The sequence below is a fragment of the Ovis aries genome, chromosome 2, assembly GCF_016772045.2.
Source record: "Ovis aries strain OAR_USU_Benz2616 breed Rambouillet chromosome 2, ARS-UI_Ramb_v3.0, whole genome shotgun sequence".
NCBI lineage: Eukaryota > Metazoa > Chordata > Mammalia > Artiodactyla > Bovidae > Ovis > Ovis aries.
The window spans coordinates 36,066,932-36,094,343 of record NC_056055.1 but is presented as its reverse complement, the minus strand read 5'-3'; the positions used below and the strand labels follow the sequence as shown (position 1 = coordinate 36,094,343).

Sequence of the window (27,412 nt, the reverse complement as noted above, 5' to 3'; positions counted from 1 at the left end):
TAGCTATAGTCAATTTCATGAACTTTTGTCAGAAATATCCTGACTTGCCCAAACACATGGCAGTTTGATGGCTTAAGAGTAGTAGTTTTCTAGTTTTGTTTTTAAAAAGATACCATTTTATTGCAATTTTTTTTTAAGCTCAGAGCTAAGACTGAAATTCTTCTGAACCACACAATCACCATTATCAAACACTAAATGACTTTGGAAATTGTCTTTTGCTAGAACCTGGTAATGTTTCTCAATGAATTCCCTAAATTAGAAAACAAAACAATATTTACATGTCAAACCCATACTGTGAAGTGCATTCAGACAAGTGAAACTGTTTGAATCACAAACAATGAAATGTCAAGCTGCTTTATACATTCTTGTGCTGTCAAGCTAAAATAACTAACAAGATCTCTTTTCACAGACTTGCAGTAAATATAGTTTTGAGCTTATATTATTGTTCCAGCAGCATTTTTTGGACCTTAGTGCAAGTACAAAGAAATTTCCATACTTTAAAATTCATTTCACTGTTTAAGTGAGGCACTATGACCTAATCTTCAACTGGAATTGATTAATCTGCAATGACATGTTAAAAAACCAAGAAGACTCTAACAGAATCCTACAAATGCTTTCCAACTAATGAATATGCTATAGTCATATTTTGGAATCAATACATAATTGAAATGAAAAAGAGTAAAATCTCATTACTTATCAGTATTAATAGATGAACATTTACAAATGATTCACAGCTGACGAAAGGAAACACTGTGAACTGTAATTACGCAAAATGTTATCCCTAAAAAGAATTTCACTCCTATGATTAGGGAATGTGTAAAACAATATAATCCATCACCGATTCAGTGGACCTGAGTTTGAGCAAACCCGAGGAGTTGGTGAAGGACAGGGAAGCTTGGTGTGCTGCAGTCCATGGGGTTTCAAAGAGTCAGACATGCCTGGGTGACTGAACAACAAAAATAGTATTATACCCAATTATTATATTTTTAATTCCATCAATAACAGAACTTGTGGAGATTGGTCTTCTAATACTTTTTTTTTTTTTTTTGGCTATGCCGCATGGCCAGTTTTCTGACCAGGGATCAAACTCGTGCCCTATGCAATGAAAGCAAGGAGTTATAATCACTGGGCTCACCAGGGAATTCCCTTCTCTTCTTAATAAAATAGTCTTGATTTTGTTCTTTTGGTTCTTGGACTGCAAAGCCTAAAGTATTATTATCCCTTTGCAAGAAAAATTTGCTGACTCTTGCAAACAATTTCCTCAGTTTCCAGCGTGAGTGCTTACAGGGCAAAAGAAGAGTAAAGAATTTCACCTTTCGGGTATATGTGTGATTAACTTCAAATAGCTGAGTAAAGGTCCTAATAGTATAAAAATATGCTAATAATGTTAGGCCATCATGGTACAATCACTATTCTGTTTCTTGTTTTGCTTTGATGGAAATATTAACATGAAATCTTCAATAGCATATAAAGCCATTAAATTAAAAAGTTGAGTAAAAAGTTATAAGACCATTTTGTTTGTAAGACAAATTTGTTACTATAGACACCACGCTACAATTAAAAATAATTTGTCTATCAGCTGGGAAACCTTATTAAACCTTTGTCTCTGCTCTTAGACCTCTAAAATGTGAAGGAAGCATCTCTCTCAAAAGTTTATCAGTAAAAATCAAATAAGCATTTGATAAAATCAGAATAGGATAGTATTTTCCTTGTTTTAAACATGGTTTATTTGGATTTTTAGACTTAACTTTGGATAAGTTGACCTGTATGCAGGTCAAGAAGCAACAGTTAGAACTGGACACAGGAGTACATTAAGGCTGTATACTGTCACCCTGCTTATTTAACTTATATGCAGAGTATATTATGCAAAATGCCAGGCTGGATGAAGCACAAGCTGGAATCAACATTGCTGGGAGGAATATCAATAACCTCAGACACACAGATGATACCACCCTTATGGCAGAAAGCAAAGAACTAAAGAACCTCTTGATGAAAGTGAAAGAGGAGAGTGAAAAAGTTGGCTTAAAACTCAACGTTCAGAAAATGAAGATCATGGCATCTGTTCCCAACACTTCATGGCAAATAGATGGGGAAACAATGGAAACAGTGACAGACTTTATTTTGGAGGGCTCCAAAATCACTGCAGATGGTGACTGCAGCCATGAAATTAAAAGACACTTGCTCCTTGGAAGAAAAGCTATGACCAACCTAGACAGCATGTTAAAAAGCAGAGACATTACTTTGCCAACAAAGATCCATTTAGTCAAAGCTATGGTTTTTCCAGCAGTCATGTATGGACGTGAAAGCTGGACTATAAAAAAAGCTGAGTGCCAAAGAACTGATGCTTTTGAACTGTGGTGTTGGAGAAGACTCTTGAGTGCCTTGGACTGCAAGGAGATCCATCCAGTCAATCCTAAAGGAAGTCAGCCCTGAATATTCACTGGAAGAACTGATGCCGAACCTGAAACTCCAATACTTTGGCCACCTGATGCGTAGAACTGACTCACTGGAAAAGACCCTGATGCTGGGAAAGATTGAAGGCAGAAGAAGGGGACAACAGAGGATGAGATGGCTGGATGGCATCACCGACTGGATGGACATGAGTTTGAGCAGGCTTTAGGAACTGGTGATGGACAGGGAAGCCTGGTGTGCTGCAGTCCATGGGGGTCACAAAGAGTCGGACACAACTGAGTGACTGAACTAAGACTTACCCCAGTAGTCATTTTGCAATACAAATACTGTATCATTTCACTTTACACCTGACACCTGAAGCTAATATAATGTTTTATGTCAATAATACCTCAATTTTTAAAAATGGCATTATTTAAATTTTTACAAAACTACTTTGTAGGTAGTTTTGTAAAAATTTGTAGGTAGGGCTACCTAGTGGCTCAGTTGGTAAAGAATCTGTCTACAATGCAGGGGACCCAGGTTTGATCCTTGGATCAGGAAGATCCCCTGGAGGAGGAAATGGCAACCCACTCCAGTATTCCTGCCTGGAGAATTCCATGAACAGAAGAGTCAAGCAAGTTACAGTTGATGGGATCACAAACAGTCAGACACGACTGTGCAACTTTCACTTTCACTTTATATTTTATCAAAAAACGGCATTATACTCACTGTATTCTATAAAAGAATATACACTTCTGGGACCATTCTGATTATTGACTTTCAGTAAAGAATTTTTTTTAATTCCTTATACAGCATCTCATCTTTCCAGTTTCACTGCCAAAACACAGTTATCTTTTAAAATATACCCAATCACTCTCATCTGAGGGAAGGGCCTCATGCTTTCATTTCTTCTCATTTAAATGCTAAGTATTAAGACTAAAATAATCACTCTAGCTACTGATTTTGGACCTAATGCTTAGCATGTAAATATCTGAATAACTGAAAAGGATAGCCACTTATTGAACCTAGTCTACAAAAAAATGACTGAAGGTAAATTCCTAACCTGTTTACAGATCAGAATCTCTAGCATTGTTACACACACACATCTTAAACTCCACTGTGGCAGATTCTGAATCACAGGTCTGAGGTTAAGACTTAGAAAGCTAACTTTTAAAACAAAGCCAGCAGGTGCTCTGATGCTACTAAGTTTAGCCCTGGTGTCAGGACTGGATACCCACTGAGTCCTGTAAGAGAACACAAAACTGGACTAAAGCCAAGGAAAATGTGCCCACTAATTGAGTAATAGCTAACTGTGCTGCCCCTACAGTTCACTTTCCCTAAGCTGTTGAAAGGAGAAGACAATCCACTTCTCCCAAGCCATCTTATGAGAAGACAAAACCACAAAACTGCCTCTGGAAATCTTTGGTAACCTCTTGAACTACAATGCACACAAGTTAATACTCATCATTACATATTTAAAGCATCCTTAAGAAAAAAAAAAAAGCATCTTACAACATGAAAAGGTAGTTCATAAAAGTTGTTCCTCGAACACACACAAAAGCATACAGAATAAGGAGAGAAGAGGCATCAGTTGTTGCGAGCATACCTCCTACTCCAGGCCCCGAGCTTGGCGCAGCAGAACTCGGCCCCGCAGTACCACTGGCAGCACTGCCACTAGTGCCCCCCACTGTGCTGCTGGTGCCACTGGAACCTGATGAACTCTGAGCAGCCTGGGGAGCCCAAGGATTGGGTAATGGATCTCTATTTTCTGTACGGGAAGGCTGACTACCTTCACCTGACGATGTATTGCTCACTAATGAAGCAAATGGATTACCACCAAACTGTAATAAAAGACAAAAAATCATAAAGAACAAGTTTTTGTCTTAAATAACAGATTAGAAATCTTTGTTAATGAAAACTGCATTTTTGTATACAAAAACAACACTCAATCATAGATGTATTTGTGTTAAAACAGGAGCCTTGCCCTGAAGCACAGAGCAGTGGCATTACCTGTTCTTGTGCAGCACTCAGCATGGGTTCCTGAATATCTGTGTACATGCGCCGCAAAGCATTATATCCCCCTGGGATGCTTTCCAGGTTGCTCAAGGCTCGGTCCTGGTTTCTCATCATTTCCTGCATCATTGCTGGATTTCTAGCAAGTTCCAATGTCTAAGAAAAAGATTTCCAGAGGGAGGTAAAAGATGCTGAGATTAACTGTCAGAGCTAATTTTCTAAGTTTTCTAATTCTCTGAATTAGCAATCTTCAATACTTAAATCAGAAAAGTACTGTGAATTGGGGAAAAGGGATATACGTATATGTATGGCTGAGTCCTTTTGCTGTTCACCTAAAACCATCACAACATTGTAAATTAACTATACTCCAAAACAAAATGTTTTTGGTGTTAAAAAAATTAAAATTTTTTTTTTAAAAAAGAAAATGATTGTGAATAGTTCCTGCTGAAAAGCACCTCAAACACCAAGCTAACATTCAAATAACATGAAGACAGAAACACTGTGCTCTGCAGGAATGTCCATCTCTTGAACTGGACTCTTTGTTCCTTAGACCTGCAAAATAACTATTTATAAAAAAAATCTTTAAAATACAGCTCAAAATTCAAAGTTCAGTTGTGTTTTCCTGAACAAGGATTAGGGTTTATTTTTTTTAGCTTATGTATTTGGCAAGCTCTTTAAATACAGAAAATAAGAAAAAATAAGTATATAATTTCTTAACTAAATGAAACTATTCACATACTTGTCTCATAATATCTGGATTATTCAGCATATGGCTAATTTCTGGATTTCTCTGTATCAACTGTTGCATTTGTGGATTGGCCATAATTAACTGCCTCATCAGGTCAGGATTTGAAAGCATGCTCTGGACAAAGGGATTCTCCATGATCTGGACCATCATTTCAGGATTGGACATAAGTTGCCGCTGCATCTGGCTCTGTAGTTCAGAGAAGTTGGTAGTATTCAAACCCAAGCTACTCAGACCTGCAAGTCCTCCAAGTCCACCTAAGAGGATAAAGGGAAAAAACACAAATGAAATTTTATCATTAATATGACTGTGCTAAAATATGAAGATGAAGCAAAAATATTAACTGAATCAATAGCCTATTAACAGAAAACCATTCAGCTTAAGGCAAAATTAGATTTCCTATTACTTTCGTAAGTACATGTTTAATTTCTATAATTGAGACTAGTAATAAACGTGTTCACTATGATATTTAAATAATAAAACCAAATAAACATATATTTCCTATGCACAGTATAATACAAAAACATTATTTGGTTGTTTGTTGCACCTGGTTCCAGGCACAAAGCTCTTAAAACCCTTAGAATTTCCTGACAGAAGGGAATGTCTTTTGTTATCTGTAACAAATCCCTCTAGATCATACCTCATTTATGTTAATGATATTACTTAGGATGGGGCCCCCAGATAGCCTCAGAATGTGGTGGTCGCCAGAAAGATCATGTGATTTTTTTGAGAGTTGGAACATTCAGCCCATTCACCAACTTCCAGGGCTAGAATAGGATCTAGAGATGGAATTCTGTGAAACTCTTGTGCAAAGAGATTCACAAACTTCTGAGTTGGTGAACAAATTTACATTGTATGAGGGTGACATGCCCAGAGAGGGCAAAGAAGCTCTAAACTCTCCCCCCACACCCATACCTTGCCCTACGCTTCTCTCCCTCTTTCACTTATCTATTTCTGAGGTCTATCCTTTATAAAAAACTGGTAAATTTACGTGCAGTGTTTTCCTGAGTTCAGTGAGTCATCTGAGTAAATCATCAAACCTGATAAGGGGTTGTGGAAACCCCCAATTTACCACCTGTCAGTCAGAAGTACAGGTAGCCTGGGACTAGACTGGTATCTGAAGTAGGGGCAGTCACAGGGGACCAAGTCCTTTAACTTGCAAGATCTAACACTAACTCCAGGTGTTAGTGTCAGAACTGAACTACTGGATAGCCACCCAGGCAGTGTTTGGAGAACGGGCTGGTATCAGAAAGAAAAAAAATCCCAGAATATGCCCACTAAAAGAAATGAAAAATATACAGTAGACTATATTTCTAATAATCTCTTTCCAGAAGACCAGTGACTAGTTTAACAAGTAGAATTCACCGATGACTGGTTGGAACAGAGCTGCTGCCCATCATGGAAACAGATGTCTCTCTGAAGGAATTAAATCATAGAGAAACCTAACAGATTCAGGAGGGTGACTGTTTATTATAAAACTTTGTATATAACCAACCAAATGCATTCATTTCTCACTTACTGAGTACTGTGCTATATGTTGGGAATAAGGCGACAAGAAAGACAAGCATACCCTCAGAACTCAATCTGGTAGGAAAGACAAAATAAATGCAGAATAAGTATTTCAACAGAGACTGTCACAGAATATCATGATAATATATTAACAGTACCTTAATATATTAATAGATAATATATTAAAAGCAAAATGGCTACTTTTCCACAAAACGCCATTTAACGAATTTGGAAAATGAGTAAGTTGGCAAGAAGTAGGGAGAGCTGGGAGGATGATTTAATACTAGGCACAACAGACATTATCTATAAAAGCACAGATATCAATGTGAGAACTGATGCATTCTTAAACCACAAAAAATTCACTATGACCAAAAGAGCAGACAACAGTGCTCACCAAACATCTCCTGTGCAGTCTCCTTTCCTTTTGGCAGTTGGACAGACTGCCATGTGACTAGTTAAGGCCAGAAGACTGTAAGAAATCGTTATGTGGCACTTCTGGCCCAAGTTTAGAACATAAGGCTCAGCTTAAAACACTTTAGCTCTATCTTCTGCCATATTCCAAATGGTACAGCTTCAAGATAGTAGAATTCCATTAGTTTGAGTCCCTGAGGACTATGTAGATGGAGGCCTCACTGACCACTGACACGAAGCATGAGCAAACTACTACATTTAGAATGGATAAACAAGGTCCTAATGTACAGCAGAGGAAACTATATTGAACATCTTGTGGAAAATCATAATGCAAAAGGATTTTCTTGAAATGTATATATGTGTATAACTGAGTCACTTTGCGGTACAGCAGATTGTCACACTGTAAAATCAACTATACTTCAGTAAAAAAAAAAAAGTCATGAAGAAAAGGCAACCCACTCCAGTATATTCTTGCCTGGAGAAGTCCCATGGACAAAGGAGCCTGGTAGCCTACAGGCCATGGGGTCACAAAGAGGCGGATATGACTGAGCAACTAAGCAGACACATTACCACAGGACAGCCTATCCTAGTGTAACTTGTACAGAATGTTAAATGAAAATGGAGAGGCTACATCACAAAATCTTGATATATTTCAAATGCAAGATAGTCACTTAAGATATTTATAGTAACAGTGTGGAAATGACAGAGTAATAAACATTTTTAAAAGTTGAGGAGCTACATCAAGGAAGTAGCAACAGAATAGAATCATTACATGGGGTGGGAGAGGAAAGATGTTTATGGACCAAGAGACTTGGCTAGAGAGAGGTTGTAGTCTGAGACAAGATGATGAATTTATTTATTTGTTTTGTTCTTTGCTTTCTAAGAAGGAACATACAGGCTAAGTACTCTTTAAGTACTCTAAGTACTTTAAGAGTAACATCAGGTAATATCATAGAGCTGAATACAAGGCATGGAGTTCAGAATTGATGTGGGTTTAGGTAAAGATTCGAGAGTCAACAATTTACAGTTAGGATATTGTCACTGGGGAAAACAGAATAAAAGAACAGAAAAAGAGAAGGCAGATGGCGGAACAATACTAATTAAAGGAATAGGAAGAAGAGACCCACAAATGAGAGAGGAAAAAACTGGTCAGAAAATTAACCAGGGAAAAAGCATATCAAGAATTAAAGAAAAAAATTTTCAAGGAAAGACTGATAAGCATTAGAAGACAGCAATTTAGATTTTAAAACACTTTCAATCTAAGTATCTAAAAATCTAAAAAGGTGTCCATTAAATTTGGCAAGCTAAGAGGTCAATGGTGACTTTATCAAGGGAACTGATGGGGGCAAGAAATAGAGCACAGCAAACTTAAGTGAAAGAGAAATACAGACAGAAAACAGAATACATCTTTTCCAAAAATAGCTGAGAAAGAAAAAGAAAGGTGGTAGTGGGATTCTGTTGCTTTTAAACATGCTGCAGATGCTGCTGCTACTGCTACTGCTGCTAAGTCGCTTCAATTATGTCCGATTCTGTGCGACCCCATAGACGGCAGGCCACCAGGCTCTCCCGTCTCTGGGATTCTCCAGGCAAGAACACTGGAGTGGGTTGCCATTTCCTTCTCCAATGCATGAAAGTGAAAAGTGAAAGTGAAGTCGCTCAGTCGTGTCTGACTCTTAGCGACCCCATGGACTGCAGCCTACCAGGCTCCTCCATCCATGGGATTTTCCAGGCAAGAGTACTGGAGTGGGCTGCCACTGCCTTCTTCATTTAAACATGGGACAGACCTTAAGGAAAACACACAGCAAAAAAAAAAGCCAAATAGACAGGGTAAACTGAGTAACTGATGCAGAAAAGTAACTAAGATAGGAGGGGATGGGAATGAAATAAGCAGCAAAGGGACAAATTAACTAAAGGCTTCTGCGGGTTTTAATTTCTTTGCCTATAAAATGAGAGAAGAGGGACTTCCCTAGTGGTCCAGTGGTTAAAACTCCATGTTTCCAATGCAGGGGCCCCAGGTTCACTCCCTGGTCAGGGAACTAGATCCCACATGTCCCAACTACCAGTTAACATGCCACATCTAAGACCCAGCACAGCCAAATAAATAATATTTAAAAAAAAAAAAAAATTGAGGGAAGAGACTTACCTCAATAATACACTAAATAATTTCATCCTAATCTTTCTAGATTGTTCCTATTAATCAATTTTCCATCTAAAACTCAAATTTAGCCCAAGATGTGTTTAAATCAAACATTTAAAAAAGAGAGAGAGAGAATGTGAATCAATGCCATGCCCTAAATGTTGTTTCCAACATAACTGGTATCAATAAATTATTAAAAAACTTTTCTGGAAGTGAAAGAAAATATGAGCCTCGATACATGAAAACTGTATAAGGATTCATTACACAACTTATGATGTCATTATTCACATTTTGCTCTGTCAAGTTTTTATTCCAACCTCGTGTATATTACAGACTCACATTTATTATCGTAAAATTTTTTAACGACGCATCATGAAATTCTGAGTGAAGAATTAATAGCTGAATTTTACACAGATACTTTCTCTGAATGTCCAAGTGATATACATGCTACCGTCTCAGATGATGACAGTTCTTTAGAATACAGTTCTGATTCAGAAGATGTGAATATTAGACCAACAAAAAGAAAACTTTAGTGACTGGTTCTGATACAGAAAGTGAAAATAAAACTCACGGTGCTAGAAAAGGCTTCACAGGTGTGTCAGGTGTAACTACTCAATGCAATAAACTGCAAAGTATTAGTAAAATAACAGAACTAAGTTTTGGCTACCCAAAATAAAAATTGCTGGTCACAGGTGTTAGTTTCTGCCAAAAGTCCCTCAGTCAATAATGAGATAAAATGTCATTTCAAGGTATTATACTTGTCATACAACTTAGGAACTAAAAGCAGCACTAAGCCATTTATCTATCTAGTTCAACTTCTGTTAGCTTCAGATCACTCCATTCCCCAACTAAACCTTCCTAAGAACCTCAGTGTAAAAACTAATGTAAGAAAAGTAGTTTTGGCTGATGCAGAAGATCCTTAACCACCAGGCTTGCATCAGGCCTTTCTGTGTGAGTTTAGAACAGTTAGAAAATCACTAATGCAATCTGATCCTTTCATTTTACAAAGGAGAAAACTATTCAAGGGGTTAGCTTATGATCAACAACTAGCTAATCTTTTCCAGAGTCAATTATGTGGTGGTCAAATCAGGTACACATACAGTATATCTCTTTCATTATTAAAAAGAAATGTGCCACTTACTGATCACTTATTATATATTAATGTAACCTAAGCATGCACATCTGCATCTTCAAATATCCCCTTAATAACTACAATTATAGAAATAACCTAGACAAGTTTTTGTCATTGCTAAAGTGACTTAATGTTTAACTGTCATCTTACTTAAAACTATCCTGGGAAAAAGGAAATTTGCTTATTTTTATCCTTATGCAAAATGACTAAAAATACTTACCTAAACCAAAAGGGTTGCTAGTGGCAGAACCAGATGTGGAGTTACTACTAGGAGCTGATGATGTGGTGGCACTGGTTCCACTGGCATTTGTTTGTTGAGCTGAATGATCCTGAGGCCTATGAAAAATAATTTACACCATAATATAAACATTTGAGCAAATTATTTTCAAAAGGAGCTCTGAAATTCCAATAGGTACAAATAAAGATTTTAAACCAACTCAAATTATCATAAAGTACATATGCTGAGATAATTAAGCACAAGGAACATGAAATATAAACAAATATAGTAAAATCCCATGAAATCCAAACTATACTTCAATTGCCCCTCAAGTACTGCGGCTGCTGCTGCTAAGTCACTTCAGTCGTGTCCAACTCTGTGTGACCCCATAGACGGCAGCCCACCAGGCTCCTCGTCCCTGGGATTCTCCAGGCAGGAACACTGGAGTGGGTTGCCATTTCCTTCTCCAATGCATGAAAGTGAAAAGTAAAACTGAGGTCACTCAGTTGTATCCGACTCTTAGCGACCCCATGGACTGCAGCCCACCAGGCTCCTCCGTCCATGGGATTTGCCAGGCAAGAGTGCTGGAGAGGGCTGCCATTGCCTTCTCCACCTCAAGTACACTTGTAAATATTTCATAAAAAATTCATCAACATAAAAAACGTCATAAACATTTCAATCATATTGATTGATTAAGAGAGGGAGATAGATCACCTCACAGAAAAGAATGACTGATCACAATCACAGAGCCTGATTATATAAGCAATTTTTTTAAATTTATTTATTTATTTATTTTTTAAATTTTAAAATCTTTAATTCTTACCTGCGTTCCCAAACATGACCCCCTCTCCCACCTCCCTCCCCACAACTTCTCTCTGGGTCATCCCCATGCACCAGCCCCAAACATGCTGCACCGTACGTCAGACATGGACTGGCGATTCAATTCTTACATGATAGTATACATGTTAGAATTCCCATTCTCCCAAATCATCCCACCCTCTCCCTCTCCCTCTGAGTCCAAAAGCAATTTTTAATCTATCTCCTAAGTTCTTAAGGACTAGGGAGCAGTTTTACTCAGAACTAAAAATGTTGAAAGTAAAAAAAGAGACTTGACCAAAGAAGGCTGCAAAATCAATACAAATAATAACTCATTATTACTTAATATCAAGCAAAAAAATAAGGAGTTTAATAGAAACCCTTTCCGTCTGACACCAGTTAAGAGTTCTGAATCTCACTTAATCTGAATGATGATAAAATACCATATCCAAGTAAGTCTAAGGAAGCTCTAGGAGCGCTTTCACTAAGTAGAAAATAATTCTAAATGAAAGGAAAATATACCAATTTAATGGGTTATATTTTTTCTTATTGGTACACAAATAAAAGTATCTCTTAAGAACTGAATAGTGCCTTAGATTTAATGAAATATGGTTACTAATTTGTGGTTTGCAAAGAAGATGAGTCACACTTCTAACCTTTGTCCAAAAATCCGAGACCAAAAAACACAGCTCAAAACATTAATGTTCTTATTCTGTAATTCAAGTAATATAATGATGATGATGAACACGTTAAAATATCAAATGTTTAAGTATTAGCATTACTGAATCATACTGGCTTTTTTAAAAACATCTGGTAACAGCAGCATTTTAAAAGGGAATTATAAACATTTATTCATGGTTTACAGCTAAAATGTTTCTAAAAACTTACCTGTTTTGTGTTTTGATGACAAGGTGAACAGTAAGTCCATCGTGAATTCCATGCTGACTCAAAGTATCTTGATCTTTTAAAATTTTTCCAGCAAATATCAACACAAGTTGGTCGGTATGTGATTTGAAACGTTTAGAGATTTCTTCCTTGAACTAAGTAAGAATAAAATTAATATGTATTACAGATGTTTACATAGCATCATCTAGTCTAGTTTCTAGAAGAAGTACTTCAAAAAGCCCCCAATTACAGATACTACAATAACTCAAACAATATGAAGACATATCCTTTCTGTGTCCGTATCTTGATCTTAGTGGGAAATGAGTATTACCATTTCACTCATCTCTAATGCAAACGTTTTATTACAGATGCAGATATCCTATATTCAAGGCCTAAATCCACTTCTTTGTCATAGCCTTATTCAATTTTACATCAATGGTACTAAATGTAGTTCAAGCTACACATAGCTCTTACCAAGTTTACAATATTCCTTTCCTCAGATTTCCATCTCAAATTCTGCTCCTTTCTACTTCAATATTGAGAAAGCCAACCTCTTATTATTGGCCTATTATACTGACTTTGGAGTCTTCCCTGGTGGCTCAGATGGTAAAGCGTCCGCCTGCAATGTGGGAGACCTGGGTTCGATTCCTGGGTCAGGAAGATTCCCCTGGAGAAGGAAATGGCAATCCACTCCAGCACTCTTGCCTGGAAAATCCCATGGACGGAGGAGCCTGACAGGCTACAGTCCATGGGGTCACAAGGAGTCGGACACTACTGAGCGACTTCACTCACTCACTTATACTGACTTTATTCCCCACCTCTTTCATTCAACATCTATTAACAAGCAGTATCATGCAGATACAGGCTTGCCCTATAGCTCAGTGGTAAAAAGTACACCTGCCAATGCAGGAGATGTGTGTTCGAGTCTTGGTCCGCAAAGATCCCTGGAGAAGGAAATGGCAACCCACTGCAGTATTCTTGCTGGGAAATCTCATCGACAGAGGAGCCTGGCGGGCTACAATCAACAGGGTCACAAAGGGTCAGACACAACTGAGCAACTGAACACAAGAACACACACATGATGCAGAAACAGAAAGTAAAAATTCCTCCCGAAAGGCGAGCAGTCAAGTAAACCACAAAGTACAGAGGAAACACAAAGGCTAGTTAGAGAAAGTTTTCGTAAAACGTAATTAGGAAGAAGCCAAGAAAACCTCAAGAAAGGCTTCCCAGGGAGGGGAATAAAATGCAGAAACATACAACAGAAGAGTGTCATACTATTGGACTTTTGAGTTCATTTGAGTTTTTCCATAATATCCTGCAGAAAAGCCAGAACAAACTTTCTGGCCAAACCAAAATAAGAAAAGTTTACTTATTCTATGCTAGGTTAAGTTTCTCACACTTTCACCAAAATCACCTATACACTTAGGTTTTACTCCACTGTTGAAGTCAGAAAATCTCAGGATGGGTGAAGAAATTAAAAGAATCCCATCATATTACAATGCCCTACAGAAATGGGTCTCAATAGACAATAACACTATCATCAAGGCCATGTTTTGGAAATATAAGGGGTATTTCGGGTTGTCACAATAAGTGGAAAGACACATTAAATAATATCTAACATTTTCTTTCAGGAGTAGGAGGGGAGATGTAGAGGAATACAAACATAAAGCAAGATAGATCATATGTCAATCACTGTCAAAGAGAGTTGAACCAAAATTCATCACATTCTACCTTTGTGTATAAATGAAATTTTCTATAACTAAGTTGTAACACTCAACGTAACTTTTATTTAAAAATCATAAATATAATGTGAAATTATACTGCAGTAAATATTTCAGACCTGTACCATCTGAACTATCCTTCCTTTGAAAATATATGATATATAACCCTTTTATATGGGATAAGCAATTTTAAAATAGGAAAATCTTTGCTAAAGCACCAGTAGCACAATATTCTATATAAAAAGATTAAGTCCAATCATGAATTAACCATTCTCATATTATTAAGCATTTCATTTCTCTCTCTGGCAGCTGTTAGAAAAAATAATAAGGTAATATGCACAGCACACAGTTTTACAAGAACAGAATGAGAATGTATGTAAAAGTCAAGCATCAGGTATCTAAGGTGGTTTAATAAACAGTAGCTACTACAAGGCCAGCTCTTTAAACCTCACTAACTGAAGATGACTTTTAATCCTATTTCAGATACAGAAACAGAGGGGGGTTCAATATGCTCCTCTCACAGTGACAGCTAATCAACTGTCAAGTTAAGCTTGAAATTGGAGCCCCTGGTGGCTCAGATGCTAAAGAGTCTGCCTACAGTGCGGAGACCCAGGTTCGACCCCTGTGTTGCAAAGATCCCCTGGAGAAGGAATGGGCAACCCACTCCAGTATTCTTTCCTGGAGAATCCCATGGATGGAGGAGCCTAGCAGGCTACAGTCCATGGGGTCGGAAAGAGTCAGATACGACTGAGCAACTTCACTTTCACTTTTCTTTTTCAAGCTTGAAATCTAGGTCTGACTTTAAGAACCAACCTACTCAGATTAAAGCAAAAGAGAAAAGGAAAGATATACCCATTTGAATGCAGAGTTCCAAAGAATAGCAAGGAGAGATAAGAAAGCCTTCCTCAGCAATCAATGCAAAGAAATAGAGGAAAATAGAATGGGAAAGACTAGAGATCTCTTCAAGAAAATCAGAGATACCAAGGGAACATTTCACGCAAAGACAGGCTCAATAAAGGACAGAAATGGTAGGGACCTAAAGGACGTAGAAGATATTAAAAAAGAGGTGGCAAGAATATACAGAACTGTACAAAAAAGATCTTCATGACCTAGATAATCACAATGGTGTGATCACTCACCTAGAGCCAGACACCCTGGAATGTGAAGTCAAGTGGGCCTTAGAAAGCATCACTAAGAACAAAGCTAGTGGAGGTGATGGAATTCCAGTTATTTCAAATCCTGAAAGATGATGCTGTGAAAGTGCTGCACTCAATATGCCAACAAATTTGGAAAACTCGGCAGTGGCCACAAGACTGCAAAAGGTCAGTTTCATTCCAACCCCAAAGAAAGGCAATGCCAAAGAATGCTCAAACTGCTGCACAACTGCACTCATCTCACACGCTAGTGAAGTGATGCTTAAAATTCTCCAAGCCAGGCTTCAGCAATACAAGAACTATGAACTTCTAGATCTTCAAGCTGGTTTTAGAAAAAGTAGAGGAACCAGAGATCAAACTGCCAACATCCACTGATCATCGGAAAAGCAAGAGAGTTCCAGAAAAACATCTATTTCTGTTTTACTGACTATGCCAAAGCCTTTGACTGTGTGGATCACAATAAACTGTGGAAAATTCTGAAAGAGATGGGAATACCAGACCACCTGACCTGCCTCTTGAGAAACCTGTATGCAGGTCAGGAAGCAACAGTTAGAACTGGACATGGAACAACAGACTGGTTCCAAATAGGAAAAGGAGTACGTCAAGGTTGTATATTGTCACCCTGCTTATTTAACTTACATGCAGAGTACATCATGAGAAATGCTGGGCTAGAGGAAGCACAAGCTGGAATCAAGATTGCTGAGAGAAATATCAATAACCTCAAATATGCAGATGACACCACCCTTATGGCAGAAAGTAAAGAAGAACTAAAGAGCCTCCTGATGAAAGTGAAAGAGGAGAGTGAAAAAGTTGGCGTAAAGCTCAACATTCAGAAAACTAAATTCATGGCATCCTGTCACATCACTTCATGGCAAACAGATGGGGAAACAGTGACTGATTTTATTTTTCTGGGCTCCAAAATCACTGCAGATGGTGACTGCAGCCATGAAATTAAAAGACACTTACTCCTTGGAAGGAAAGTTATGACCAATCTAGACAGCATATTAAAAAGCAGAGATGTTACTTTGCCAACAAAGGTCCATCTAGTCAAGGCTATGGTTTTTCCAGTAGTTATATATGGATGTGAGAGTTGGACTATAAAGAAAGCTGAGTGCAGAGGAATTGATGCTTTTGAACTGTGGTGTTGGAGAAGACTCTTGAGAGTCCCTTGGAGCGCAAGGAGATCCGATCAGTCCATCCTAAAGGAAGGACTGATGTTGAAGCTGAAACTGCAATACTTTGGCCACTTCATGCGAAGAGCTGACTCATCTGAAAAGACCTTGATGCTGGGAAAGACTGAAGACAGGAGGAGAAGGGGACAACAGAGGATGAGATGGTTGGATGGCATCACTGACTCAATGGACATGGGTTTGGGTGGACTCCAGGAGTTGGTGATGGACAGGGAGGCCTGGCATGCTGTGGTTCATGGGGTCAAAAAGAGTCAGACACGACTGGGCGACTGAACTCAGATTAACTATACTCTGTGCTAAGTCACTTCAGTAACCCATTTCTGGTGTACAGTGGCTTTTTAGTATATTCACAGATTTCATTCAACCATCACCATGGTCAATTTTGAAATTTTCATGTTCTCAAAAAGAAACCAATACCTTTTAGTTATGACCTCCCTATCCCCTCATCACTCCAAACCATAAGAAACGATTAATTGGGGAATTCCCTGGCGGCCCAGTGGTTAGCACTTGGCGATTTCACTTAACATGTTTGAAGGGTGCATTCATGTTGTGGTATGTATCAATACTTCATCCCTTTTTATGGCTAAACATTCTATTGTATGAATATACAACATTTTGTTTATCCATCAATTGATGGGCACTTGGGCTGTTTCCACCTTTGGGCTCTTATGAATAATGTTGCTATAAACTGAGTGGGGAAGATCCCCTGGGGAAAGAAAACAGCAATCCACTCCAATATTCTTGCCTGGGAAATCTCATGGACAGAGAAGGCTGGCAGGCTACAATCCATGGGGTCCTGAGTCAGACATGACGTAGTGACTAAACAACAACAAGCGTTTATGTACAAGTTTTTCTGTGGACATATAATTGCATTTCTCTTGGGTATACACTCAGATGCAGAATTAAATTACTGTTAATTCTTCATCACTTGAGAAACCATCAGACTGTTATCCTAAGTATTTAATGGCTATTACTACTGTACAATCCTACCAGCAGTGTATAAGGTTCTAATCTCTCCACACTGTCACCAATATTTATTACCTAATTTGTTTTTAATAGCCACCCTAGTAGATGTGCTGTAGTTTTTATTTGCATTCCCCTGATAACTAATGACATTGAGCATCTTTTCATGTGCTTATATTTATATCTTTGGAGAACTTTATTCACATCCTTTGCCCATTTTTTAACTGGGTTATTTGCCTTCCTATTACTGAGCTATAAAAATTCTTTATATATTCTAGATATGTCTCTTAATCAGAATACGATCTGGAGGAAGAAATATTTCAAGGCAGAAACTCATAAAATAGAAGAAATTGAGACCTCTTGGTTTTGACTAGAACAAAGTTTTGATCCTAAACATCCAATGGACCCAGGAGAACTGAATCCTCAACTGGCAATACAGAAAACCAAGCTAATACAATCCCCATAATCTATCCCCACAATCTACAGAATTCCTAGAAGACTCAATATGGTACCACCAGGGGCTGAGAACAGGGTATAAGGTGACAGATGCTGAAGGACTAAAATAGGGGATTTGAAAGACAAAGCAGACACATCTTCACTGCATGCTAAGCAAGCAATCGTTCCTCCCCAAACCCAACAAAAAGAAGGAAGGATTTTTTTTTCCTCTGGAAGGAGAACAGGGTCTCTAGACTAAAGAACATACTAGACACACCGAGAACAGGAGTACAACACTAAAACAAGAAGATTAAGTCAACAGAGACATACTAGATGCTTAGCCTTTCCCCATTCCCCTCACAGCTGTCAAAGGGAATAGTGGCGTCTGGACTTTAAACATCCAAGCATAAAGATAATAATATACAATGTCTCCAAGGAAAATCTAACTAGGCTAAAACAAAAGAACTTAGAGATAAGGACTTAAGGGTTTTCACTAGATAGTTATCCAAGGCAGTGGTTCCCAAAGTGAGTGGAGGCCTCTATCTGCCCTGGGGAGCATCTGGCAATATTTGAGGACATTTTTGGTTGTCACAACATGGGTTAAGGACCACTAGTGGGTAGAGACGGAAGATGCTAAATAACCTACAACACACAGCTCAGCCTCAACAACAGAGGATTTTAAAACCCCAAATGTCAACAATAACAAGATTGAGAAACTGTTCTAGAGCTATACTTCTCAAAGTGCTGTCTCCCAGATGAGCAACTTTCACCATTACCAGGTTAATTTGATAGAAATGCAAATTCTCAGGACCCAGTCAAATCAGAAACTCTGGGGATGAGGCCCAGCAAGCTATGGGTTTTTGTTTTTTTTTTTTTTAAATCTATGGTTTAACAAGCTTCCCAGGTGATCAGATGGTTCTGATGGACAGTGCTCTAGGTCTAATAAATTTCCCCCAAATTTGCAGGCAATTAATGAACATAGTAAGTTACACTAAAAGGAAACAGTCACTAAAATCAACAACAAAAAAGGTGTCCTTAACAAATAACTTGCTAACAGGAAAAAGCAGAGAGGAACCTATAGATGAAAATGAAACCTTTAAGTAAACATGGGACACTCAACCAAGATAAAATCATAAACTGGGTCTTAAAACAAACCTTGGAAATGTTAATAATTGTAAGTTTGAAACCATGTAAGTATATTCTTTGACACTAATGGAATAACAGTAGAAATCGGTAACAGAGAGATACCTGAAACATTTCCACATTAAACAAAACACTTCCAAATAAGTCATGGGTCAAAAAGAAAGTCTTGAAGAACAATTAAAAAAATATTTACAACTGAACAAAAATGAAGCTATAATGTCAAAATTTGTAAGATGCAGCTACAGCAAGACCTAGAAAAATTTATAGTGTTAAAGACATAAATTTAAGAAAGGTCACAAATCAGCAACCTCAAGTTTCAACCTTTAGAAAACAGAACAACAACAAATGAAACCCCCCCCCCCCAAAAAACTGCAGAAATCAAAAACAGAAAAATAAGAAAAACATCTCTCAAAAATCAGTAAAATTGATTAGAATCTAGATACAAAGGCCAAAAAAAGAGCCAGAAGATATAAATTAGCAATATCAGAAACAAGAAAAGGAAATGACTACAGACCTCACAATCAAAAGGATAATGAGGAAAATTGCTTATTCCTTATTGTTGTTTAGCTGCTAAATTGTGTCCAACTCTTTTACGATCCCATGAACCATTTCCTTCTCCAAGGGATCTTCCCGATCCAAGGATGGAACTCAACTCTCCTGCACAGGCAGGCAGATTCTTTATGACTGAGCCACCAGGAAAGCTCAAGAAAAACTCTGCATGCAAGGTGTTTGACAACTTGGATGGACCGGTATCTTGAAAGATTCAAGCTACTAGAACTCATACACTCTCTTCTGAAAATAGAAAAGGAAACAATTTCAATTAATTTCATGAGGGCAATATTACCCTGATACCAAAACTAGAAAAGAAAAACCACAGACCAATATCCCTCATGAACACAGACAGAAATGCTCCATAATATACTACCAAGTTAAATCCAGCAATATAGAACAAGAATAACTCTTAATGACCAAGTGAGGTTTACCATAGAAATTTCAACATTTGAAAAACCAATATAATTCACCATATTGATACAAGGAAAAGAAAATCCACACCATCTTAACAATCAATAACAAAAAAGCATTAGAAAGCATTCATTTCTAAGAAAATTCCCAGGAAATCAGGAATAAAAGGAAACTACTTAGACCTGATAAAGTACATCTACAAAATATTTACTCTTTGGAATAATAATGGTGACCAATTGAATGTTTTCCTTCTAAGACCAGTAACAAAGCAAGGATGTCTGCTCTCCAAATAATAATTGATTCCACTTATACAAGATACCTAGAACAGACAATTATCAGAGTCAGAAAATTAACTGCTAGATGCCAGGGGCCAGGAAGCATGGAGGGGCAATGGGGAGTTAGAGCTTAATGGAGACAGAGTTTCAGTTTAGGAAGGTGAAAAATTGGGGGGATGGATGATGGTGACAGTTGTCCAACAATGTGAATGTACTTAGTGCCACTGAACTGTACCATTAAACATGGTTAAAATGCTATGTTTTACATCATGTGACTTTTACCACAATAAAAACAAACTTTAGTAAAAGGGGGGATGTCTGCTCTCTATTCAACATCATATTGAAAATTCCTGCCAATGCAACAAAGCAGGAAAAACAAATGCATAATTAGTACAAAAGAGGAAAAAATAGGAAACTTATCAGTTCCTTGCAATATATGAGCTTTATCTGCATCTCACTTGAAACAGAAATCTTTTGCAAGGGAATGGGAAAAGCCAGACTGGGAGAAAACACTTAGAAATGATCCTCTGATAAAGGACTGTTATTTAAAGTAATTCTCTGGTGATCCAGTGGTTGAGAGTCTGTCAATGCGGGGTTCACAGGTTTGATCCCTGATCTGGGAGGATCCCACATGCCAAGGGGCAGCTGGGCTCGTGTGCCACAACTACTGAGACCACCATCTAGAGCCTGTGGGCCGCAACTACTGAGGCTAGGCACCACAAAGACTGAAGCCCCTGCACCTACAGCCTGTTCTCCACAACAAGAGAAGTCACTACAAGAAGCCTGTGCACCACAATTGACAAGTAGCCCAAGCTCAACTCAACTAGAGAAAGCCCATGCGCAGCAACAAAGGCCCAGTGCAGACAAAAATAAATAAATAAAGGTTTAAAAAAAAAAAAAAACTGAACACAACTTAAAAAACAGGCAAAAATTTTAACAGATATCTCACCAAAGAAGATACACAGATGGCAAAGAAGCATATTTGTATCATAGGCCATTAGGAAACTGCCAATTAAAACAAGAAGAGAGCACTATATAACTATTAGGATGGCTAAACTAAAACAGAAACATCATCAAATACTGGCAAGGAAATGAAACAGGAACTCTCATTCATTGCTAATGGGAATACAAAATGGTATAGCCACTTGGCAAGAGTTTAGCAATTTATTACAAAACTAAACATAAGTCTTACCATTTGGTCCAGCAAGGACCCTCTCCATGGTATTTACCCAAAGGAGTTGAGAACTTATGGACAAACAAAACCTGCTCACAGGTGTATATGACAGCTTTATTCATTAATGTCAAAGGTTGGAAGCAACCAAGAAATTGTTCCACAGGTGAATAAATAAACCATGGTACACCCAGACAAAGGGATATTATTTAGCAATAGAAAGAAATAAGCCATAAAACCATCAAAAGAACCATGGAGGAACCTTAAATGCATACTAAGTCAAATAAGCCAATCTAAAAGGCTACATACTGTATAATTCCAACTAGACAATATTCTGGAAAGGACAAAACTATGGAGACAGTAAATGGATCAGTGGTTACCAGGAGTTAGGGTAGAGGCAGAGCACATACACTATATACACTTGTCAAAACACCAATAGTGAGTCTTAAACTATGAATTTTGAATGACAAGGATGTGTCAATGTAGGTCCATCAATTGTAACAAATGTACCATCCCAGGGTGGGATGTTGATGGGGAGATTCAAGTGTGTGTGTGGGGTAGGGGGAGCCCCAAGGAGTATGGGAACTCCGTATTTCCTGCTCAAGTTACTATAAACCTGAAACTGCTCTAAAAAGTCTTTTTTTAAAAAGGCAAAAATATATAATAAATTCATGCTATCATTACACTTAAAAAGTCATTTTGAGACAATGGGGAAATTCTGGATTGGTGCAATTTAGCCAGTATTAATTGGTAAGGCAGGATAATGTACTCTGTTTTTTAAAAGAGGGTCCTTATCTTTTAGAGATACATGCTAAAATATTAAAGGATGAAGAGATATAATCCATGAGAGATGAGTCAGATAATGGAACTGAGAGGAGCCTTAAGGCTAAGTACACTTAAAACAAGGCTGGCTCTAAGATTAATTGTCAAACCTGGGTGAAGGATTCATGGGGAGTCAACTTACTATTATCTCTACTTCTTTAAGTATTTAAAATTACCCATGACTTTAAAATTCAGAAAAATTTTAAAGCAGGGAGAGTAACTGGCAATCTAAAATTTCATATCCAGTGCAAATTCCCCCAAAATGAAATCAAAATAGACATTTTCTGACACACAAAAACAGAGAATTTGTTACCCGGCATATACAGACTACAGGAAATGTTAATGAGTTCCTCAGACAGATGAAAATGATCCTCTCCTAAGTGAAGGAATAAAACAATGGAAAGAATAAATCAAAATAAAAACTGACTGTATAAAGTATTAACAACGTCTTGTGTTAGAAGGAGGAAAAGAGGACAAAGGAGGAAGGAAGGAGGGGGGTTCAAATATAGTCTGCAGGCAGATATAAACCGTGCTCAATTGTTCTAAGGTTCTTGTAATAACAGCAAAGAAGTACAACTACTTACTGATTTAGACATTTCATAAGATGCATATGGTATTCTCTGGGACAACTACTAAACAATATAAACAGCATACATCTACCAACCTAATAAAAGGGGCAACTGGAAAAGGGGGAGGGCGAATAGCTGGAATAATACAAATCAAAAGAGAAAAAAGCAACATAGAAGAGACAGGAAAAACAGAAATCAATGGTAAAATGGGAAATGTAAAGCAAATGTATCAATAATTACATAACAGACAACATGTTACAAAGACAAAATTGCCAGACTGTATCTAAAAACCCAATTTCATGTCGCTTAAAAAAAGATACACATAAATTACTGAGAAGAAAAAAAAAAAGAATGGGTAAAAATAGGCTATGCAAAAACTAACCAAATAAAGTTAATGCGGCTACTTGACAAATTTTTTTTTTACAATTGAAGTGTAGTTGATTTACAATGTTGTGTTAATTACTGCTGTTCAGCAAAGAGACTCAATTATACCTACTGTGTGTAAATATATAAATATATACACACATTCTTTTTCAAATTCTTTTCTATTATGGTCTATCACAGGACACTGAATAGTTCCCAGAACAAAGCAAACTTTAATACAATACAAAAGCTACTAGGACATTTCAACATTAGGAAGTGTTCAATTCACAACAAAACTTTAAATGTACATGTATATCATAATACAGCTTCAAAGTACATAAAGCAAAAATAAAATAGAACTACAGAGAAAATTAAACTAATCCAAAAGTACAGAAACATATTATATAGCACATTTACCTCAGTAACTGATAGAATAAAACAGACAAAAAGAAAAAAAAAGATTTGAACAACTTAATTAACTGATGACTCAACTGGCATGTATAAAACACTGTATCCAACAACCACAGAATAAGTGTTCTTTTCTAGTACATTTACAAACTTACATACTGGGTTACTGGCCTCCCTGGTGGCTCAGAGGTAAAGAATCCTCTGCCAATACAGAAGACACAGGTTCAATCCCTGGGTCAGGAAGATTCCCTGGAGAAGGAAATGGCCACTCACTCCAGTATTTAGAGGAACTTGCTGCTAAGTTGCTACTGCTAAGTCGCTTCCATCGTGCCCAACTCTTAGCGACCCCATGGACTGCAGCCTACCAGGCTCCTCGGTCCATGGGACTTTTCCAGGTAAGAGTACTGGAGTGGGATGCCATTGACTGAGGAGACTGGTAGGTTACAGTCCATGGGGTCACAAAGAGTCGGACACAACTGAGCAATTTCACTTTTCCTTTTCAGCAACTAAACAACAATAATAATAGTGGACCATAAAGCATGTCAACATATTTCAATAAGTTTAAATCTTTTAAAGCATGCACTCCACACACAAAGTAAACAGAACCATGGAGGAGTTGTTATTTAGTCACTAAGTCATGTCTGACTCTTTTGCAACCCCGAGGACTACCACCCACCAGGTTCCTCTGTCCATGGGATTTTCCAAACAAGAATACTGGAATGGGTTGCCATACCCTTCTCCAGGGGAAGATCCTGAAACAAACTGAGTCCATATCTCCTGTTTGGCAGGCAGATTCTATACCACTGAGCCACAAAGTAAGCCCTACCATGCAATTAAACAGCATCAAAAAGGTAAATCAGTAAAACACTAGTTCAACTGGAAACGATTTCCCAGACAGGACACAAAAAAATTTAGCCATAAAAAAGCCACAATAAATTAAACTATCATTAACAGAGTAAAATGTTAAGCAACAGACTGAAAATATCTACAATACCAAAAACCAACAGAGATCTTGAAACCCAGATTTTATACAGATAGCCTGCCAACCAGTAAAATACAACCCAACTGAAAACCAGTCAATAGACTGAAATAAGAACTTCACAAAAATGAAATCTAAATGGCCAATAAACAAAGGAAGGGGACTAATCCTAAAATAATTGGGTAACTTTAAAACCTCTGACATGAAAAATAAATAAATAAATAAATAAAACCTCTGACATGGGACTTCCCTGGCGGTCCAGTGGTTAAGAATCTGTCTTCCAATGCAGGGGATGTGGGTTCAATCCCTGGTTGGGGAACTAAAATCCCACATGCCACAGGGCAACCAAACCTGCACACTGCAAATAAAGAAGTCTGTGCTGCAATCAGTGAACACGCACACTCTATAGAGTCCATGATTCACAACAAGAGAAGTCCCATGCACCACAATGAAGACCCAGAGCAGCAAAATGTAAAAAATAAAAAAGTAAAAATACTGTAATAGATTCAGGCACACAGCAGAGGGATTCAGCCATACACACACGTATCCATTCTCCCCCAAACTTCCATCCATTAATCAACCATATATACCCCAATACAAAATGGCTTAAAAAAATAAATAAGTAAAAAGCAAAGTAGAACTAGTGACATATCCACTGAATAGTCCAATATTAAAACTGTTACAGGGCTTCCCTGTTGACTTAGTGGTAAAGAATCTACCTCCCAATGCAGAAGACATGGGTTCAATCCCTGGTCCAAGAAGATCTCACATGCCATGGAGCAACTCAGCCTATGTGTCACAATACTGCGCCTGTGCTCTAGAGCCCAGGAACTGCCAACTACTGAAGCTTGCACGCCCTAAGGCCCAAGAGTCACAACTACTAAGCCTATATGGCTCCACCACTGAAGCCAACACAGTGAGAAGCCTACACATCATAACTAGAGACAAGGCCCCACTGGCTGCAACTAGAGAATAAAGCCTGCACAGCAATAAAGACTCAGCACAACCAAAAATAAATAAATACAATTATTGAAATAAAAATCTACTGAACAGCACAGGGAACTCTGCTCAATACTCTGTAATGACCTATATGGACTTAAAAAACTAAAAAAAGAATGTGTGTATATATATATGTATAGCTCATTCACTTTGCTGTACACCTGAAATTAACACAACATTGTAAATCAACTATGCTTCAATAAAAACCTTAAAAATAAAGTTTGTCTAAAAATTCTAGTTTTAGGTAGCAGACCAGAGTGGCTATGAGACACAGAAATCACAACACAGATGATCACCCAAGAATAAGAGACAGTCATCCATGAGCATAATTAAGCAGAGACAGTTAAGACCTGGTATCCCAAAACAGCCACAACCTTAAAAGCTTCTATCATAGAATGGTAGTGAATGCTTTAGTTGAGCCCTTAGTAACATTTAAGGGCTAGAATCCTACTAACCATGAATTGTCAATGTTGGGAAGGATAGTTTGGCGCTCTGGACATACTAGGGGCTTCTCTGATATCCTAGATGCAAAGGGCTAAGATCTTAGTGGCACACAGTTCAAAATGCACTCATACTCATCATTATTTTACTAAGCAGCTACATCATGCCTCGAACCACTTCCCCACATCGTCTCATTCAATCTTCACAAAAATCTCAAGAAACCAAAGTCCTTATAGACTCAAAGAAATCACTTTCTCCTAAAGAATTACAGCATTGTTGAAAATTAACATCACTGATACTAGAATCCTCTAGCTTCATGAAACTCTTGGTTCTGAGGGGCACCTAAGGCAATTCAAAATAAGAATTTATAGCACTTCATGTTGAAGATCGGAAAGCATTATGAAAGAGATAAGGTACAAAGAGAAATTGTGTAACCCAATTCTTATAAAAATAAATTTTAAATTTCAAATAACTGATGTCAAACAATTTAGGTAATTAGAACTACTCCCAAACAGACTAACATTGGTTTACTCTGAGCAAATTATTCAAAGCTTGGAACAAACTTTACAGAAACAAAGTATAACAATAACTCTCAGCTGCCTGCCACTCCACTGAAAACAAAAATTAGTAAATCTTAATTTTAATTATACCAAATCAGATATGCTCTAGTTTCCCAAATAAGCTACATTTCAGAAAATTTTAATCCAAATATGATGCTATATTTTTACAGAAGAGCCAAAAATCCTGCATGTACTTCATACATCCTTAAACTTCTATTCTGCACTCTACAAAAGGTAGAGGAAATAGTTTACAGTGGCTTCAAATTTTCCAATTTGATCTCTAATATTTGAACTTATCTCTTTTATCTATTATACTTTTATTGAACACAAGGGAAAAAATCAGCAACTAAGTAGTACTGACTTAGGGAAAAAAAATTAGCAATGTTTTTTTTAGAATAATGCAATGCTGTATTTATCGACATGGAATGATCAAAATTTTGCATTAAGTGAAAAATTTAACTTTAAATCAAGAGCATCAAGTTTGATTTTTTAGATTTATTTTTTAATTGGAAGAAAACTGCCTTACTATGTTGTGTTTTCTGCAGTACAACAGCGAAAATCAGTCATAATTATACATTGGCTTCCCAGGTGGCTCTAGTGGTAAAAAACCCACCTGCCAATGTAGGAGACATAAGGGAGGCAGATTCAATCCCTGGGTCAGGACGATCCCCTGGAGAAGGAAATGGCAACCCACTCCAGTATTCTTGCCTGGAGAATCCCACGGACAGAGGAGCTGGCCAGCTATAGTCCATGGAGCAGCAAAGAGTCAGACACCAGACAGACAGACAGACAGACAGACAGACAGACAGACAGACACACACACACACACACACTTCCATTAGCTATCTATTTGACACATGATAGTGTATACATCCCACCCTCTCCTTCCTCTGCCATGTCCACAAGCCCATTGTATGTATGTACCACAACTTTTTATCCATTCATCTGTCTATGGACATCTAGGTTGTATCCATGTCCTGGCTATTGTAAATATTGTTGC

At 37.6% G+C, this 27,412-nt stretch overlaps 1 protein-coding gene across 2 annotated transcripts in view; it reads right to left on the bottom strand.

Annotated features, from left to right (window-relative positions):
- The window catches only part of UBQLN1 (ubiquilin 1), a 53,711-nt gene that overhangs the window by 10,930 nt on the left and 15,369 nt on the right, over nucleotides 1–27,412 (bottom strand). For both annotated transcript variants that reach the window (XM_012110487.4, NM_001161886.1), the window contains 5 exon segments: nucleotides 12,260–12,411; nucleotides 10,559–10,674; nucleotides 5,144–5,406; nucleotides 4,402–4,560; nucleotides 3,998–4,232 (listed from right to left, as the gene is read on the bottom strand). In XM_012110487.4, coding sequence (XP_011965877.1) covers nucleotides 3,998–4,232; nucleotides 4,402–4,560; nucleotides 5,144–5,406; nucleotides 10,559–10,674; nucleotides 12,260–12,411 — 925 coding nt within the window.